Source organism: Acomys russatus, chromosome 3 (assembly GCF_903995435.1).
Source record: "Acomys russatus chromosome 3, mAcoRus1.1, whole genome shotgun sequence".
NCBI classification, from domain to species: Eukaryota; Metazoa; Chordata; class Mammalia; order Rodentia; family Muridae; genus Acomys; species Acomys russatus.
The window spans coordinates 83810461-83823835 of record NC_067139.1 but is presented as its reverse complement, the minus strand read 5'-3'; the positions used below and the strand labels follow the sequence as shown (position 1 = coordinate 83823835).

At 47.9% G+C, this 13375-nt stretch overlaps 1 protein-coding gene across 1 annotated transcript; it reads left to right on the top strand.

The window, feature by feature from the left end:
• The first annotated feature begins 1332 nt into the window (after positions 1-1332).
• On the top strand, positions 1333-10706 carry Homez (homeobox and leucine zipper encoding). The gene is made up of 2 exons (XM_051143093.1): positions 1333-1493; positions 8926-10706. The coding sequence occupies exon 2, from the start codon at positions 8958-8960 to the stop codon at positions 10506-10508; it is 1551 nt and encodes a 516-aa protein (XP_050999050.1). The 5' UTR covers positions 1333-1493; positions 8926-8957; the 3' UTR covers positions 10509-10706.
• The last annotated feature ends 2669 nt before the right edge of the window (positions 10707-13375 follow it).

Here is a 13375-nt window from a genome sequence, read left to right as displayed (position 1 = left end):
CGACCGCCTGCAGGACATCCACACAGACTGGGCCCATTAACACTCTGCTCAGGAGGCCCCACCCACACCTTACAGAATGCAGGGAAGGTATCCCTGAGGAAGACGCTCACAAGGCTCTCTCCATTCCCTGAGGATGTATAAACAGTGTATTAAAAAAAAAAAAAAACATTTTAAAAAGATTTTATTATGTGTATAGTATTCTGCCCGCATGTGTGCCTGCACGCCAGAAGAGGGCACCAGGTCTGTCTCCCTATATAGAGGGTTGTGAGCCACCGTGTGGCTGCTGGGAATTGAACTCAGGACCTTTGGGAGAACAGCCAATGCTCTTAACCGCTGAGCCATCTCTCCAGGCCCAGGCAGTGGTTACTGGATGAGAGAGACACTTTATTCAGTAGCACATCCACTGACAAACTCCTCGTGCTTATGTAAGTAACCCCAATTAATGTCTGGTTCACCAGCTGGGTAGTGCTGCACGCCTTTAATCCCAGCACTCGGGAGACAGAGGCAGGTGGGTCCCTGTGAGTTCGAGGCCAGCCTGGTCTACCAAGCGAGTCTAGGACATCCAGGGTTACACAGAGAAAACCCTGTCTCGAAACCCCCCCCCCCCAAATTTTTTTAATTAAAAAAAAAGAAAGAAAGAAAAGTTCATGCGACAGTAGCTAAGGAAGAGTCAGTGGGGGAGGTCTGAGAATACAAGAAAGCTGTCTAGAACCTCCCCCCCCCCAAAAAAAAAAGAGAGTACAAGCAAAGACTGCCTTTAAGCAAAGACCTAAATAGTCAAGATTGGGCCTTTTCAAGCTGTTCCCACGTAAGATGGGAAAATCCTAAATATTCTAAATTTGGTCGAGAACTTGGTACCATGTGGGAAAATGGTTTAGCGAACAGCACGTTTTGTCACACTGTAACAGTGAAACCCAGACTATGTCGTCGGTGGGAACACCTGTCCGTAGCCGCATTGACCTCAGAAGTGGCGGAAGTCTCTGGGTTCTTAAGATCCTTGTCGTTCTTGGGGCCAAAACATCTGATCCATTTTGTGTTCATTCTCGGCAGTTTTAACATTTTTATCTGGGCTGCCGAGATAGGGGTGATGGGGGCTGGGGACATATTTTAAAAGGGCTTCCTAGGAGGCCAGCCGAGTTCAGTAAAGAACTTTGGAAGGACCCCAGGGTGCAGAGGTCCCTCGCAGGCGCCGGGCCGGGCGAGACACAGTGGCCAGTGGGTCCGCGCAGCCAATGGGCGGCCCGGTGCCTTGCGCGGGTGCCCGCCCACCGATGCCGACCTCCGCCCCGCCTCCGCTCTGAGCCCGGCGGGCAGGGGCGGAGCGCCTTGTTGCAGGGGTGGGGGCAGCGGCGGTCCGGGGCGTCGCGTGGCTGGGGTGCCAGGAGCCGGTCGTCCCGCAGCCCCTCTCCCTCTTGGATCCCCTGCCCTCTTCCCCCCCTTCCCGCCCCGGCCCACGGTGCGAGGCTGGGAGCCGCCGCCCGGGCCGCGCCGCGGTGAGTGACCGACCCCCAGCCCCTGGGCCTGCCTCCGGCCCTCAGAGCCCCATCCTCGCGGTAGGAGGAGAATCCTCCGTTGGAAGTCGCCGGGTTCTGTTCCCTTTCCCCTCTCTCCCCTGGACTTTCGAATCTGTGTTGTAACCGGGGGAGGCTAAGGAGTGTGTGTAGGGGGGATGGGGAAGGCTGGGCTGGGGCGCCTTCTGCAAAGATGCAGGTTTGCCTGCCTCCTGGGGCTCACCGCCCGGGTACTGCAACGTTTTGTTCTCTGACCCAGTTCGGGGCCCTTCAGACTGCCTCCCGGGCCTCTCCCATCCCCATGACTACCTCCTGGCGACCTCAACACGCATATACAACAGGACTTTACTTCTGGGCAGCAATGCCATTTGGGAATGAAAGGTTTAAAAGAAACCGGCCCTTGACTCTTGTGCCCCGCCATACTGTGAAAACCAACCAGGAAACGAAAAGTCCTCACAGGTTCCCGGTGGTGTTGCGTCCCTTATTCGAGACTTGTAAGCTGGAAGAAAACTCGAGCTTGAAACTTGTCTGAAAATCAGTGCGTGCCTAGATCGATATCTTATGAGCATCTTAGTCATACGCTTGAAGTCCATTTATAAAATGATAGGTAGGCAGCAGTAATTGCAAAAGCCAGAAATCAAAAAATTAAAAAGAGGTGCATATCCTAAGCCTTACGATTCAAAGTAGACCTTACCAGTCTTTGGTGTGTTGCTTAACTTTACTAGTCTTTTCTAGTATTCACTGCACCCCGAGAACTTTTAAAAACTGAATACCTACTAATCTCTTGAGGCAAGCCTGGTCTACAAAGCGATCCAGGGCAGCCAAGGCTGCACAGTCCACTAGAAAGGTGGGAGTCGGGAGGAGGGCGGCCAGGTAATTCCAGTTAGTGTGTCCCGCTAAGTGAGACCTACTCACGTTGATCTTAACGTTATTTCCAGTTTGGCTTTCTTCAAAGTAAAGTGAGACTGAACCCTGGGGTCGCTGTCTGAGTGTAGCGCACTCACGCCAGTCTTCAGCTGCCTTGCCCACTCGTAACTCGGCAGGGTTTTAATATTAGTATATTGAATTAGTGTCTCCAGAGCATTTCTTCTTTGTTTTGTTTTGTTTTTGTTTATACATAGCTCAGTCTGGCCTCAAATTTATGATCCTCCAGAGACGACTTAATGTTTTTTAACAAAGTATCTTTTGATTTTTACCAATAAAGACTGGGGATCCAGATGCTGGGGTGAAAGCCTCCTAGCTCGGAGGCAGAGAAAAGCACCCAGCTGACCTTCCTGCCCAGCCTGTGTCTAAGAAGGAATGCCCAACCCCTTCTCAAACATCCTCCTTCAAACTGAGTGTCCCTCCCTTCTGCTTCCTGGGTGTCTGTCATCCTTCCATCTGACTTCTTATTCTTTTGTTTGTTTTTTTGTGACAGGGTTTCTCTGTGTAGCCTTGGCTGTCCTGTACTCTGTATACCAGACTGGCCTCGAACTCACAGTGATCCGCCTGCCTCTACTACCCAAATGCTGGGATTAAAGTGTGTGCCCCCACACCCAGCTTTTGTTTTTGTTTTTTCGAGACAAGAGTTTGTCTGTGTCGCCTTGGCTGTCCTGGACTAGCTTTGTAGACCAGGCTGGCCTCGAACACAGACATCTGTCTGCCTCTGCCTCCTGAGTGCTGGGATGACTGTTGTGGGCCACTGCTCCCAGCACTATAGTTTGTTTGTTTTTTTCCTTAATCTACATTCCTGTCAGCTGGTTGCATGCTCTGCCTCTTGACCTATCTTTTTTTTTTTTAAATATTTGTTTATTTATTATGTATATAATGTACATCAGGTCACATTATAGATGGTTGTGAGCCACCATGTGGTTGCTGGGAATTGAACTCAGGACCTCTGGAAGAGCAGTTGGTGCTCTTAACCGCTGAGCCATCTCTCCAGCCCCCTCTTGACCTATCTTTGACGTCATCCTGTTTATAACATTCAAGCAGAAGGCTCTTGGATGAAAGGTGTTTGCTAGGGTTGAGCCATACCACAATTAGAAACAGTAAATAACACAATCTGGGGGCGGCGGCACACACTGTGACCAAATATTCTGCAACCACTTAGTATTTGTATTTAATAGGTTTGCATGATGTTTTAATTACGTTATTAAACAGATACCCAGACATGACCCAGTATCGGGCAGTTGTGTAGCAGCATAAGCAGGTCTAGAAACACACTGTTCAAGCACAACTACGGACACAGCCAGTATGTTACGCTAGACAGCAGCTGACCTTGAGTGGCCAGGACGCTGGGTATTGGTCATGTAATCTAGTTGGTCACTCAGCTGGGTTTCTGAACTGTTTAGTATGTTTCCCACTCCATCTGGTACCACACATACCGTGTCCCTTTTAGACAGTTTAATCTTTTTTTTTTTTTTTTTTTGGTTCTTTGAGACAGGGTTTCTCTGTGTAACCTTGGCTGTACTGTACTCGACTTGTAGCCCAGGCTGGCCTAGAATTTAGATCACCTGCCTGTGCCTAGGATTACAGGCGTGCACCCCCTACCTCCCCCAGGGACAGGATTACAAGTGTGCACCCCCTACCTCCCCCAGGGACAGGATTACAGGCGTGCACCCCCTACCTCCCCCAGGGACAGTCTCCAATTCTCTTTCCATTCATTATGGTGCTTGTTCACACCTAAGTAAGATACCGCCCTGCCTTCATTGAGTTAGGAAGACTTAGGAAGCAGAGATTCTCAAGATAGACTCTTGGTAGTGACCTCTGTGAGTGCAAGTGTGACCCTATTAGATATAAAGTCATAATTTTCTGCCTCTTTTAAGAGGTGGGGAGAGAGGGAGAACCCATGGAAACAAGGAGGCCTTGAAACGAGTTACTGCTGGTTTTGAGTCAGCTAACATGAGTGCTGGGAACTGAACCTCTGCTGAGTCATCTCTCCAGCCCAAGGGTCTGCAATTTTTGTCCGACTTCTCAAACTCATGATGTAAAAAGTTCTGAAGCACCTAAATTAAACATCACAAAAGTCCTTAAGGCCCTGTATTACCCAGACACACCCTAGGCAGTATTTCAGATCTTACTTAATGAATAAAGACTTAAGGAGCTGAGCAGGGTCAGATCTAGTTTTCTATTTTAGGACAAGCCTATGTTCAACCAGAACATTCCAAAGTCCTACTTTCCCTTACCAGTGAGCGGACATCTAAACTGCACGTTCAGGCTGCCCATCCTTTCCATCTGGCTGCGGGTGGTAGAAGTCAAAAGGAAGGAAATGGGTCCCCAGTGTGGTTTTCAATTAATGACTAAGCAGAGTGCTATACCTGGCATCTGTAATACGGCTGAAAGTGTGGTTTTCATAATGGACACACCACCACCATCTCTGCCACTTACAGAAACCCTCCGGTCCAAAATGGAAGCACAAGAGTACTGACTGTTAAGATGACTGGTCTGCCCTGCTTGTCACACTTGCTTTTGAGACATTGTGCCTGGCCCCCTACTTGTCTTTTTTGGATGGATGATTGATATATACACACACACACACACACACACACACATACACACACACACACACACACACACACACACACACACACACACACCCACCATGTGGATGCTTGGTGCCCTCAAAAATCCCAAGTGCCACCACCACCCGGCTGTCATTCTTTGGTTGTACTGCGCTCCTAATTAGAAAAGATTCTTCAGAGAATTACCAGCTACACAGCTATGTCTTGATCTAGAACAACATTTTAGCTGGGCATGTTGGCTCATGTCTTTAATCCTAGTACTTGGGAGGCAGAGGCAGGAGAATCTCTGAGTTTGAGGCTAGCCTGGTCTACAGAGGAAGTTCAGGACAAGCAGGCATGCTCAGAGAAGCCCTGTCTCAAAAAGCCAAAATTAGCTGGACCGTAGTGGCGCACACTTTTAATCCCAGCACTTGGAAAGCAGAGGCAGGCGGATTGCTGTGGAGTTCGAGGCCAGCCTGGTCTACAAAGCAAGTCCAGGACAGTCAAGGCTACACAGAGAAACCCTGTCTCCAAAAACCAAAAAAGAAAAAGAAAAACAGAAAAAAAAAAAAAAAAGGTCAAACTTGGGAATAGGGAGGAATTCTGACATATCTCTTGAGTATTATGAAAACCAGATGCAGACTGTGCACTATGACATTGTGTAGTGTGCGCTGTGCTGTGATAATACCATCTGCTGTGAGCAGCTTGAGGATGGCAGACCTCATGAATAAGATGCTGTTTGTAGACTTGGAACTGTGCACACCTCATAGCCTCAGTCAGCTCTCATCTTCACGCTGACTAGATTATTTCTTGGCCACAAGTTGTGGGAATTGGTTCTCTCTTCCCACCGAGTGGGTCCTGGGAATCAAACTCAGGTTGCAGGCTTAGCTGAAAGTGCCTTTATTCCTCTAAGATGTGTCTATGGCCCTATTTGTCTTTTAAATTTTATTTTACATGTATGGGTGTTTCACATGTATCTGTGCACCACATGTATGCAATACCCACAGGGGCCAGAAGAGGGCATTAGATCTCCTGGAACTGGCGTTATAAATGGTTGTGAGCTGCTATGCCATGTGGGTGCTGGAACTGAAGCTGGGTCCTCTGGAAGAGCAGCCAGGTACTCTCTCTGGCCCTCATTTTTTTTTTTCCAGAGCAGCAAAATCGTTCTGAAACTGTTTCCAAACCTCAAAATATAGACTATGAAATCATGGGGACTGAATCTGTATAGCTCGTTGGTAGAGTGTCTGCTGACTAGAAGATGCCAGCTTCTACCGAGTATAGACATCCCAGGCAGGTACCTTTTCTCTGCTAAGAAACTAAGCCTTGGGTGAAATAAAGTGGCTAAGGACAAACAGTGCTCTAGAAAACAGCGAAGCTGCAGTAAGCCTCGTCTGCCGTACCCCAAGCCCCCATCTCCAAAAGCTGCTGGTTCTGATTTTGTAATGCCTTACACACAACAGATGCTTGAGGGCAACATCCAAATTCTCTGTAAGCATTGCTTCCCCCACCTCCCAGGCAGAGTTTCTCTGTGTAGCCTTGGCTGCCTGGACTCACTTTGTAGACTAGGCTGGCCTTGAACTCCCAGCAATCCGCCTGCCTCTGCTTTCCAAGTGCTGGGATTAAAGCTTCCCTGAGTGCTCGGATCAAAGGCATGCATCCACTGTGCTAAGCGCAGCATTCTTTACAGAGGAGGGAAATGGAACAGACGGTCATTAGGGTTTCAGTGACTTATCCAGAGCTAGGTCAGGAGCCAGATGCTGCGGTGAAAGCTTACTAGCTCAGAGAGGCAGAGAAAGCACCCAGCTGATGTTCCTCCTTAGGTAAAGTCCCAACAGGAAAAAGCTCCCCTTTTTTTTTTACGTTTTGAAAATCCTTCAAACTGAATCTCTCTCCTTTCTACTTCTGTTTGTCTCTCTTTCGGTCCTCCAGACTTTTTACTCTCTCTGGCTTTTCCCCTATATTCACTTCCTGTTAACAGGTTGGTGGTTCTGCCTCTTGACCTATGGTTGACTTTATTTAATCCTGTTTATAATATTCAAACAGAAAGCCCTTGGGTTAAAAGTGTGTGCTAGGAGCCGGTGGGTGATGGTGCACGCCTTTAATCCTAGGACTTCCCTTCCAGCACTTGGGAGGCAGAGGCAGTCTGATCTCTGTGAGTTCCAGGACAGCACTGTCTACAAAGTGAGTCCAGGACAGCCAAGACTGTTACACAGAGAGACCCTGTCTCAGAGTTGAGCCACACCAAACTAGAAACAGGTTTTTTTTCAGTACACAATCTCCAGGTTCACAGTATAATCAAATAATCCTGCAACACACAACCAACTGTAACTCTAGTTCCTGGAGATCTGGTGCCCTCTTCAGATTTTTGAGGGCACCAAGCATCCACACGGTGCATATTATGCAGATAGAAGCTATAAAATAAAATATAATTTAAAATGTTCTCCCCTCCCCCAAATAGAGTTTCTCTGTGTAGCCCTGGCTGTCCTGGAACGGACAGAGATCCACCTGTCTCTGCCTCCCAAATGCTAGGATTAAAGCTGTGTGCCACCACTGCCCTGCTAATTAAAAAAAAAAAAAAAATAGAGATTGAAATACTGCTTGGTGCTGGAGCACTTGCCTAGGCTGGAGAAGGTTTCCAAAGACGTGAAAACATTAACCCTTGATAACACTGCTCTTAGCGACTTGAAGTATGTTTTCTCAATCAATCAGTAGCATTCACATGGGAATCTTACCCTATCCTGAACAGACCGGAAGTAATCTAAACACTGACGGGATTTCTCCAAGAATAAAGTGATACAGCATCTCTAATGAGGGAGCTGAGTTAAAATTCGCCAGGCACTGAGAAATATATAGGTCCTCTTGTCCTTAATCCTGGGAACTAGACGTAGTGTTTAATGAATCTGCCCAGCTGGTTCTGAGAGCAAGCTGGGCTGAAGAGATAAGGGCAGGAGCCCTTCTGCCCATCGTGGAGTGGCCTGTTGATGGGGAGGGGGTCATCTCTGGGTTCCTTAGGCTGAGCAGACTCGGCGGGGGAGGGGGTGGGTAAGGTTTTTTTTATCCTATGGTCTTGGGCTCTAAGACATCCTACTGGGGAAAAAAACTATCTAGACTTTAGGGCCTTAAGGGACTATGAATATAGTCTCCTGTTCCCAGTACTCTGTCACCAAGAAAGGAAGTGGCATCAGGGGACAGAGTGCCCCACCCTGTTTTTTTGTTGTTGGCCTTTTGCATGTCTTGAGACAGGGTTTTGTGTGGTTTAGGTTGTCCTTGAATTCCTGGTCCTCCTACCTCCCAAGCGCGGGGATTGTGGGTATACACACTCAGGCCTGGCTTGGTACGTTGTTTCCTGTCTCCTTGTTCTGGAAGTACTCCGAGATTGTTAAGCAATAAAGAGTAATCTCTCTGAGATAACTGCAGGAGGTCCTGTCTTTGTGAGTACTGTTCCTTGAATTTAACGGTGAGGGCTGAAGCCGGGACAGTGGTGCCCGCCTGTAATCCCAGCACTCAGGAGGCAGAGGCAGGTGGGTCTCGGTGAGTTTAAGGCCAGCCTGGTCTATAAAGCTAGTCTAGGATAGCCAATGCTACATAGAGAAACCCTGTCTGGGCAGGAGAGTGAGAGCTGAGTGATTGCTTTTAGAGCAAATTAAAGTTGAAAGGTAAAGGCTGTGGGAGGCTAACATTTTTCCTTAGCCTCTAAAGACAGATTTTTGCCATGTGACTTCGGATCATTTTTATCCCAACTTTTATGGACTTTGTGTTTCATACAAACAGCCATGAATTACAACAGGTTCTGATAGCTTGCCAAGATTGTGAAAATTGAGAAATTATTGAAGTATTTTTAGGAGAAGTATAACTTGAGTTAAAAAGAAAAGTGGTGTCCAGCAGTTTGATTAAAAATTAAATGGGAAATTAAAGAGCTGTCTCTGTTCTTACAGTTGCCTGTGAAGGGCACAAGTCAGAGCCCATCATGCCTCCTTGCAAAGATGCTAGCAGTCTCAGCAGCTCAGCAGCAGGGCTCATCTGCCTCCCACCGGTTTCTGAGGAGCTGCGGCTTGTGTGGACTCCAGCGGCGCAGACCAGTGAGCTGGATGGAAACGAGCACCTGCTGCAGACCTTCAGCTACTTCCCCTACCCGAGCCTGGCAGACATCGCTCTCCTCTGCCTCCGGCATGGGCTGCAGATGGAGAAGGTCAAGACCTGGTTCATGGCCCAACGCCTCCGCTGTGGCATTAGCTGGTCAACTGAAGAGATAGAAGAGACTCGAGCCCGAGTGGTGTACCACCGAGATCAGCTCCATTTCAAGTCTCTCCTCTCTTTCACACGTCACACAGTGCAGCCCCCAGAGGAGATGCCTCCAGTGCCCGCTCCAGAGCAAGTTGCTCTTGGACTGGGTCCTCTGGCACTAAGTGAGCCCAGTCAGATGAAAAAACTGAAGGTTGAGCCTGAGGAGCCCTCTCAGGTACCACAGCTGCCGCTGAGCCACCAGAAAGTGAAGGAACCTCTGGTGACAGGCAGCAAAGCATTCCCCCACCAATCAGATTTTTGTCAGGATCTTCAGATCGGTGGCTTCTCCAAGGAGCATGCAGGCGGGGGTCCTGACCAGTCATGTAGTGGAGGGACTGCTCACTGCACAGCTGTCCATCAGCCGGATAAGCCCCCACTGACCTCATTACTTGACAGTAGTTGTGAGGAGGAATCCATACCTTGTGGGACACCTCCATCTTCCTCTACCTCTTCTCCTACTTTCCAGGTATTGGCTAATGGAACCGCTGCCACCCCTCAACCCCTCCAGCCTTCGGGCTATATCCCACAGTCATTCTTACCTAGTGAGCAGGCACCGTCTCCACAAGTAGAGCTGCCTTGGCCCCAAAGGCTACGGAATAACTCAGTAGCAAGTAGAGCTGGCCCCACAGAATACCTTTCCCCAGATACGCAACACCAGCGAAAGACTAAGCGTAAAACCAAAGAACAGCTGGCCATCCTCAAATCCTTTTTCTTACAGTGCCAGTGGGCACGACGAGAAGATTACCATAAGCTGGAACAAATCACTGGTTTACCTCGACCTGAGATCATTCAGTGGTTTGGTGACACGCGATACGCCTTGAAGCATGGACAGCTGAAATGGTTTCGGGACAACGCAGTACTTGGCACCCCTAGTTTTCAAGATCCAGCCATCCCTACACCATCAACTCGTTCGTTGAAAGAATGGGCCAAGACAGCACCTCTGCCCGCCCCACCGCCCCCACCAGATAGACGACCTTTGGAGAGGTACTGGGAAGCCCACCAGCAGCTGCAGGAAGCTGATATCCTTAAACTGAGTCAGGCGTCAAGACTCAGCACTCAGCAGGTGCTGGACTGGTTTGACTCTCGATTGCCTAAGCCAGCAGAGGTGGTAGTTTGTCTAGAGGAAGATGAGGAAGGTGATGATGAAGAACTGCCAGAAGATGGTGAGGAGGAAGAGGAGGAAGAGGAGGAAGAGGAGGAAGAGGATGATGATGTAGTAATCAGACAGGACTGAGCGAGGCTGAGGCAAAGGGGATTATTATTACTGAAAGATTAACCGTTTTAGTGACTGTTGAAACCTTTTTGGAATTACTCTTGTTACAAAGAACTAAAAAGCTCTCTGCTCTTCAGAGTGGGCAAAGGGGGTAACTAGAAGGTAGCCTGGGGAGGGTGACCAGGATACACACTTAAGACTGCATCAACACAGCCTCCATGTAGAGAGGGCTGGGATTTGGGCAAGTAATGGCTAGAAAGAGTTCTGGCATTTTTAATACACTTAAGCCACATCTTAGCCCACATGACAGGGAACCAGGAAGGAAAGATAACCTGTGACCCAGTTGACCCCACTGCACCCCCAGGTCCCACCATTTGTCAGAGGATAAGGCTGCTTTGTGCCTGCCCCCACCTTTCTGATCACACGTCCGTGCATACTGCAGCTAGCTAGCATTTGCAGTGTCTCACCACTTCTGTTATGGATGCCCCTCTTGCCCATCTGACGGCATTTTGCTCGTCCTCACGTATTCACTGCAGCAGAATGTTCTCCTTCAGGTGCTGGGACCAACCTGCCTCCTACTGTTTTGTTTCTGTGAAACCCCCCTCTTTGTTCACTGTTGTCTCAGGGTTAATCTTTATACGCAGAGTTTGTGAAAAATTTTAATAATCAGATTGTGAATTTTAGTCTGTGTATTTATTGGAAATGGGAATTGGGATTTGCCCTTTAAAGCATATTGATGAGACAGGCATGGTGTGCCTGTGACTACTTGGCAGGTAGAGGCAGGAAGATCAAGGAGTTCAAGGGCAGTCGTGACTATATATGACAGTAAAGAACAACCTGACGTATGTGAGAGCCTGTCCTGAAACATAACAGTGTGACACAGGACGGTGGGATGTTGACAGGTTTGGGTTTACAAACTTGACTCTACTTTCTGTCCAGATTAATAACAGATTGTTAGGGGTTTTGTTTGTTTTGGTTTTTTCCTTTTTTGCTACTGGTTCAATTTGTGTCTAACAAGAGATATTTCCCTTTATAGGATCTGTCTTGGGGTCAGAAGGACCATGGTCTTCTAACTCGATGTTCTAGAAAAAATTTCAACATGGGGAATCACTGGGAACAATTGGTTAGTCATCTGAAAATACATAAGCCCCAAATAAAAAAGGCCAAAAATAAAATTGTTCTTTTCTCCACTTTGCTGCTACTCTATACCTATTTTTTTTTTTTTTCCCTCACTGTGTGAAGGCCGGCCTTGAGTTCACTGAAGCCATGACTGCCACTGAACTCCTGCTCCTTCTGCTTCCACCTCCCGAGTGCTGAGCCTGAGTCTGTACCATCATGTCCAGGTCAAGCAACACCGGAGGTCAGGCCCAGGCCTGGGGGTATGATAGGCAGGCCCTCTACCAACTGGGCTACATCTGTACCCAGCCTGAGTCTAGGCATTTAATGTAGCCAAGTCCATTAACGTATGATTTAAGGGCTGGTGTGTGATAGACCTAGCATGTGTGACACCCTAGAGTCAAGCCCTAGTACCACTTTAAAATTTTTTCTGATTTAGTATATTTTTATTATTTAAGAAGTCAGGACACAACAGTAAATCAGCATTTGTTGGCAGACACATGGTTTCCAGCAGTCAGATGACAAGATTTATTGGTGCTTCAGCAGTGATAATAGGTTGTAACTCCACTTGCTTGTCCCACTGTTCTAGAACCTGTTATAGCAAGAGTTGCAGTGGCCATAAAAGTTTGGGTTTTTTTTTTGGTTCTGTACTCACTTTGTAGACTAGGCTGGCCTGGAACTCACAGCGATCTGCCTGCCTTTGGGGATTAAAGGTGTGTGCTACCATGCACAGCTTTTTTTTTTTTTCCAAGACAGGGTTTCTCTGTGTAGCCTTGGCTGTCCTAGACTCACTTTGTAGACCAGGCTCTGGCCTCAAACTCACAGCGATCCACCTGCCTTTGTCTCCCCAAGTGCTGGGATTAAAGGTGTGTGCCACCAAGCCCTGCTTTATTGTTTTAACAGCAAAATCAAAGCTGGAAATACATTCTACCCATTGTTTGGACAAAGGAAAACCAAGTGTCTATAGGACAAACAGTAGGTAAAAGAGAAATATAATAAATTGGGTGAAGGAACAGTTGTTGCTTATTAACATTGGCAACAGGATTGCAAAGACCAGAGCTAAAAAGTGAAATCTATAAATGAACCAGTATAAATATATTATCTAGTCTCCCTACCCCCAAGCATGAGGCCAAGGATTTTTACAACTTTAGTTTCAAACTAGGGAATGAAAGGCAGAGTGTGGTGGGGGGAGAGGTGTCATCTTTCTGAAGCCCTGTGTCAGACCTAAAGCGCGCTCGTGTGTTGATGTAAGATAGGGCCAGTGAGATGGCCTTGAAGGGTAAAAGCACTTTCACCAAAGCCTAGTGACCTGAGCTGGATCCCCAGGACCTTTATGCTGGAAAGAACGGACTCCCCCACATTGTCCTCTGATCCCCCACAGGTACTTAAACAAAATTAATAATTCAAGGGGCTAGAGAGACGGCTCAGCAGTTAAGGGTGCTTTATGCTCTTCAAGAAGGTCTGAGCTGGGTCCCAGCACCCATGTCAGTCAGCACACAGACTGCCTGTAGCACGCACACCCTCCTTTGGCCTCTAAGGCCGAGTGCATCGTAGACACCCATGTGCAAGTGGTACATCCTCATACAGACACAAACTTTTTTTAAAATTTTAAATGTTTGGAGAGAAAGATACATAAAATAAAGTTGACAAGAACAAGCTGCAGAGTGGAACCAGGAAACGGTGTATTTTCCAAGCCCATATCCCCTAATGGTCCTGGGCGCTGCAGTCCATCCTTGAGCACTATGCACAGATGAGACCTAGAAGAGGGTCTC